Raw genomic sequence first — 5,094 nt, forward strand, 5'->3', positions numbered from 1 at the left:
GATTTCGTCTTAATTTAGAGGTCATGGGGAGTCACTGAGAGTTTCTGAACAAGTGTGATATGACCAAAGGTGAGGTTTAAGAAAACTGATTTGCCTGGAGCTGGGGCATCAGAGGTTTTTCAGTAGTAAAATTGACATAGCCTAGATGTAGTTGGTCTCATGAGAGGCCGGGTCAGGGATGGATCCCAGAAATTCAGGCAGGCAGCATCAAGGAGGTTCAGCTTTGGCCACAGATGAGCATCCTGGAGAGCGGAAGGAATATGGTGTTGAGTTATAAGGAGCAGACTTGAGCAGAGGGCCAAGAAGGTGCCTGGCTTCCACCAGCTCTGGCAACACAGTGCAGGGGCCCAGCCAGGACTTGGGACTCAGGGGCAGGAGGTCGGTCCTTGACAGGGCTGGTGAGAGTAAAGCTTCTGGCAAAAAAAGAAAAGGAACCACACCCTTTACTCAGATCCTGTATGTGACAGCTTCTCTGCCAAGCACTTTTGCACACTGGTCCATCTGACTCCAAAGCCTGAAGTCTGAATGACACCACACTGCTCCCAATGTCTCTGAGGACAAGAAGCGAATTCTCTCTCCTCCTGAGACCTGGCACAGTGCTTATACAGAGTAAGCCTAGATAAATATTTGTTGGATCGAACTGCAAAGAGATTATCATTCCTATCACCCCATGGATATTGCTGCCGGTTCGTCTATCTTGACTGGTGATTCTTGGTATCCTGGGCCTTACACTGTTTAACTGAAAGAGCCTGAATACCAAAGCTCTATGGCTGATTATACTGATACTCTGAATTCATTAACCTAAATGTATTTCTAGATGAAAGGCTTCAGGTGTGGCTTCAACGACTGACTATGTGTGAACAGCCAAGGGAGAAACGAGCATTAGTGTCGTCTTTCATCCCAAAGGTTTTGCGGGGCAGCGAGAGCTCAGCTCTGCAGCAAAACATGAACTATAAATCATCATGAGATTTGTTTCCCCTCGTGCAGTGGGAGAAACCTGCACTATTATTATGTCTCTTTTCACATGCCCTCTTCCAGATATATCTTGGTCTCCCCACCACCCAAGGTGTTCAGTAGATGGGTGGAGCCATTCGAGGAGCAACCAGGGTTGGGAGGAAGCTGAGCCTTGTGCCAGAGCTGCTGGGCTCTATGTGGAGCTCACTGCAGCTCTGGCAGCCCTGGCGGGGGTGGTAGCAGCTGGCTGTGTTCCCTTGGGGGCAGTACATTCTCGGGGGCGAACAGGAGATACAGGACTGCCAGGAAAAGGGTGTAGAACTGTTTCTCTTGGTAAACTCTCCATAATCATGTATTATTCAGACTCCCTGCCTCCTAGTTATTCAGTCAACACTTACTTACTAACAGCCCCTCTGCGAGCAAGAAAGCAGAGTGAAGGCAGGTCAATTCCATCTTTGAGGCTCCTAGTATATTTAAAAAATGAACAATGGCTAAATAAGATTTTAAAGTCATAGTAAGTTTTAATGTTTGTGCATTTAAAATTAAAATTACATGGTGAATACTGTCTTCTTTCCCTCCTGTAACTACAGCTTTGTGTTTGAACTCATAACCTCATTTGCAGGTAGTGCAGAAGTCCAAATTTGAGGCTCTTTATCAATATGGGAACTGGATCTCTTGCCCCTAAACTCCCAGGCCTCCTGCCTTGTTGCCTACCAGGTCCAGGACTGAACCACAGTTCATATGGCTTTGACTAACATCAGACCATCCACTGCTTCCATTCAACCACAGAGGCTCCCTTTGACTTCAAGTCTGGAGCTTTGAACTGCCCTGAGGGGCTACACCCAGATGCAAGACTCTGTCCTTGTCTGAAGCATGTCTCCTGGGTCATGAGAGTCTTTACTGCCAACTCAGCCAATAAACCATGCTACTTGGCTTGAGTTCTATCTATGTTTTCCTCACATGCACTTAAGCTGTGAGGACGCCCTATTTCTAAATGCTTGGACACACTCACCTGTAGCAACAGGAGACAAAGGGATTCCCCAGAGAGGCTCTTATGCTTAGGCACATGACACACACCTCTAAACCCACTGAGCCAGGAATAGGAGGTACCCTGATGTCCAAACACAGAAGCACATGATTTGATGCCATTGTGATAATATGAGGAATCGCCAAGCATCCTCTTTTAAAGAACAGCCAAAGGGACCTAACCTAAAACATTAACACATCTACTCCATAAGATTTTGGCTTTAGGGAACGATGGTCAAAGGGACACATTTCTTTGGGATGGCTGAAACTGCCTCTTCTCCAGCTTTGCGAGGACCCACCCTGGGGGCTCCTACAAGGCCAACTGACCTCCGCGTCAAAACCACGTTGGAATTTCCTCACTCAGACCTTTCCTCTAAGAATCTCAAATCTGTTTCGAGAGAATTAAGGAGTTAGCAACCAACCTGTACAGTCCCCATAAAAAATAATAGGGGTTCTGTCTCTTCAAGAAGTGGGAAATCTGAGGCCCTGGGGCCTGTTCTGTGTCCTGGGGTGGCAGACCTGATTCCTGCCCCAGAGTTCTCTGACAGTTGAAAATATAAAGAGGTGGTGAGGAACGGGGAGTGACGCAGTTAGAGAGAGCTGTCTAAAGATCTCAGTAACCTGGAAACTACTGACATGTGAAAGTGCCTACCCTTCAGAAAAAGCAGATAAGCAGGTGAGAAAGGGCAGAAGGAATAACATAGACTCTATAGTATCATTAAAGGAATAAAAATATTTTTTTCAAACCTCATCTTAATTATAAGGAGGTACAAATATGATGACGTAGCTGCCAGAATTATGTTCTTTTGGCAAAAAGCTATGCAATTTTGGGGCTTCCCTGGTGGTGCAGTGGTTGAGAATCCGCCTGCCAATGCAGGGGACACGGGTTCGATCCCTGGTCCGGGAAGATCCCACATGCCACGGAGCAACTAAGCCCGTGCGCCACAACTACTGAGCCTGCGCTCTAGAGCCCGTGAGCCACAACTACTGAGCCCGTGTGCCACAACTACTGAAGCCCGCGTGCCTAGAGCCTGTGCTCTGCAACAAGAGAAGCCGCAGCAATGAGAAGCCTGCGCACCGCAACGAAGAGTAGCCCCCGCTCACTGCAACTAGAGAAAGCCCGTACGCAGCAACGAAGACCCAACACAGCAAAATAAATAAATTAAATAAATAAATTTTTTTTTTTTTAAAAAAAGCTATGCAATTTTGTTTCCTCACAGGCTATGTCAAAGGGAAAACACTGAAAAAAATTTTTTTAATCCCAAAGGGAAAAAAAGACACAAGTGGAAGAAACACTTTTCCCCCCAGATCTGATCACACTTATATTTGAAAAAATAGTGCACCTCTATTTATTTTAGAAAGTTTCCACCTATCAGAGAAATGCTAGAAGACAGAGCTGGTTACTCTATGTTTGTCTGGGTGTTATCTCTTGAAAGAAAAGTATAAAGGAAGTACCATGTCCATCATTAGTCACTGAGCTTTAGAAATCCTTAGTCACATGACTTTTAGTGTGTATTTCTGAAGGAAATATTGACTGTTGCCTTTCTTTCTTTGTCTTTAAGAGTGAAAATTCTGGTATAGCTTTTATACGAATTCTGGTGAATTTGATCATAACTGGACCACCAGTTTCTCTGCCCACACCTGCACTCTTTACCACCTTCTTTATCACCAGTTAAAAAAGATCGTCTCGGGGCCTGGAGGAAGAGGCTTGTCCAGCAAGAATAGAATGGGTGAGGCGGCTGCGCAGTACAACCCAGAGCCCCCGCCCCCTCGCACCCATTACTCCAACATCGAGGCCAATGAGAGTGAGGAGGTCCGGCAGTTCCGGAGGCTCTTTGCCCAGCTGGCTGGGGATGACATGGAGGTCAGTGCCACAGAACTCATGAACATTCTCAACAAAGTCGTGACCCGACATCCTAATCTGAAGACTGATGGTTTTGGCATTGACACATGTCGCAGCATGGTGGCCGTTATGGATAGTGACATGACCGGCAAGCTGGGCTTCGAGGAATTCACGAACTTGTGGAACAAAAAGTGGCAGGCCATATACAAACAGTTTGACATTGACTGTTCAGGGACCATTGGCAGCAGTGAACTCCCAGGGGCCTTTGACGCAGCAGGATTCCGCCTGAATGAGCATCTCTACAACATGATCATCCGACGCTACTCAGATGAAGGAGGGAACACTGATTTTGACAACTTCATCAGCTGCCCGGTCAGACTGGATGCGATGTTCCGTGCCTTCAAATCTCTTGACAAAGATGGCACTGGACAAGTACAGGTGAACATCCAGGAGTGGCTGCAGCTGACCATGTATTCCTGAACAGGAGTCCCAGACCTGCACCCTCATCACCTCGCTGTAGGAGTCACCTTGGACTCTTCAGTCTCCCCTAGGCCTGATCCTGTTTGCAGGCACATCTTCATGGCTCCTGCTGACCCACAGGCCTTTCTGTTCTCCCAGCCCTTGGCACCCGGATTCTCAGTCAACAGCCAGGGCCCAACATGCTTCAACACACCCTGCCCCAGCACGCCCATCTCACATCTACTCCATAACCCCTCTCTTGCATCTGTGCCAAGCCCAATGTTTGTGTTGCTTGCACACCCCAAGGGCCCTTCTCTCAGTTCTGGGAGGATCACTCCAGTCCCTACACACCCTGGCACACCCACTCAGTTACCACCCAGGCAGCTGAACTCCAGGCCATAAAAGGTCACATGCCCCAGTGCCTTTGTCTGTATTCTGCTCCCAGCCTGCCAGGCCCAGGAGGAAATAAATGCACCCTAGTTGCTGCTCTCTCTGAAAAAAAAAAAGATTGTCTCCACCCCTTGCTATCGAGAACATTAGTCCTAGTGACTCCTTCCTTCATGTCTAAGAAAAGGGGATGCTATTTAACCATTTACTCACTTTATTCAACATGTATTCATTCAGTGCCTGGTGGTGTTTTTTTTTTTAAAGACCATTTTTATTTTTATTTATTTTTTAATTAATCTTATTTATTTTTGGCTGCGTTGGGTTTTGTTGCTGTGTGCGGGCTTTCTCTAGTTGCAGCGAGCGGTGGCTACTCTTTGTTGTGGTACGCAGGCTTCTCACTGAGGTGGCTTCTCTTGTTGCGGAGC

General features: G+C 47.1%; 1 protein-coding gene across 1 annotated transcript; it reads left to right on the forward strand.

Annotated features, from left to right (window-relative positions):
• The first annotated feature begins 3,752 nt into the window (after positions 1–3,752).
• On the forward strand, positions 3,753–4,788 carry LOC133085497 (calpain small subunit 1-like). The gene has a single exon (XM_061182589.1). It carries the CDS (start codon positions 3,839–3,841, stop codon positions 4,301–4,303), a length of 465 nt encoding a protein of 154 aa, XP_061038572.1. The 5' UTR covers positions 3,753–3,838; the 3' UTR covers positions 4,304–4,788.
• The last annotated feature ends 306 nt before the right edge of the window (positions 4,789–5,094 follow it).

This window comes from Eubalaena glacialis, chromosome 2, assembly GCF_028564815.1.
Source record: "Eubalaena glacialis isolate mEubGla1 chromosome 2, mEubGla1.1.hap2.+ XY, whole genome shotgun sequence".
NCBI lineage: Eukaryota > Metazoa > Chordata > Mammalia > Artiodactyla > Balaenidae > Eubalaena > Eubalaena glacialis.

Coding starts and splice junctions, on each gene's coding strand:
- LOC133085497 (XM_061182589.1), top strand. CDS start 3,839: ATGGAGGTCAGTGCCACAGAACTCATGAACATTCTCAACAAAGTCGTG.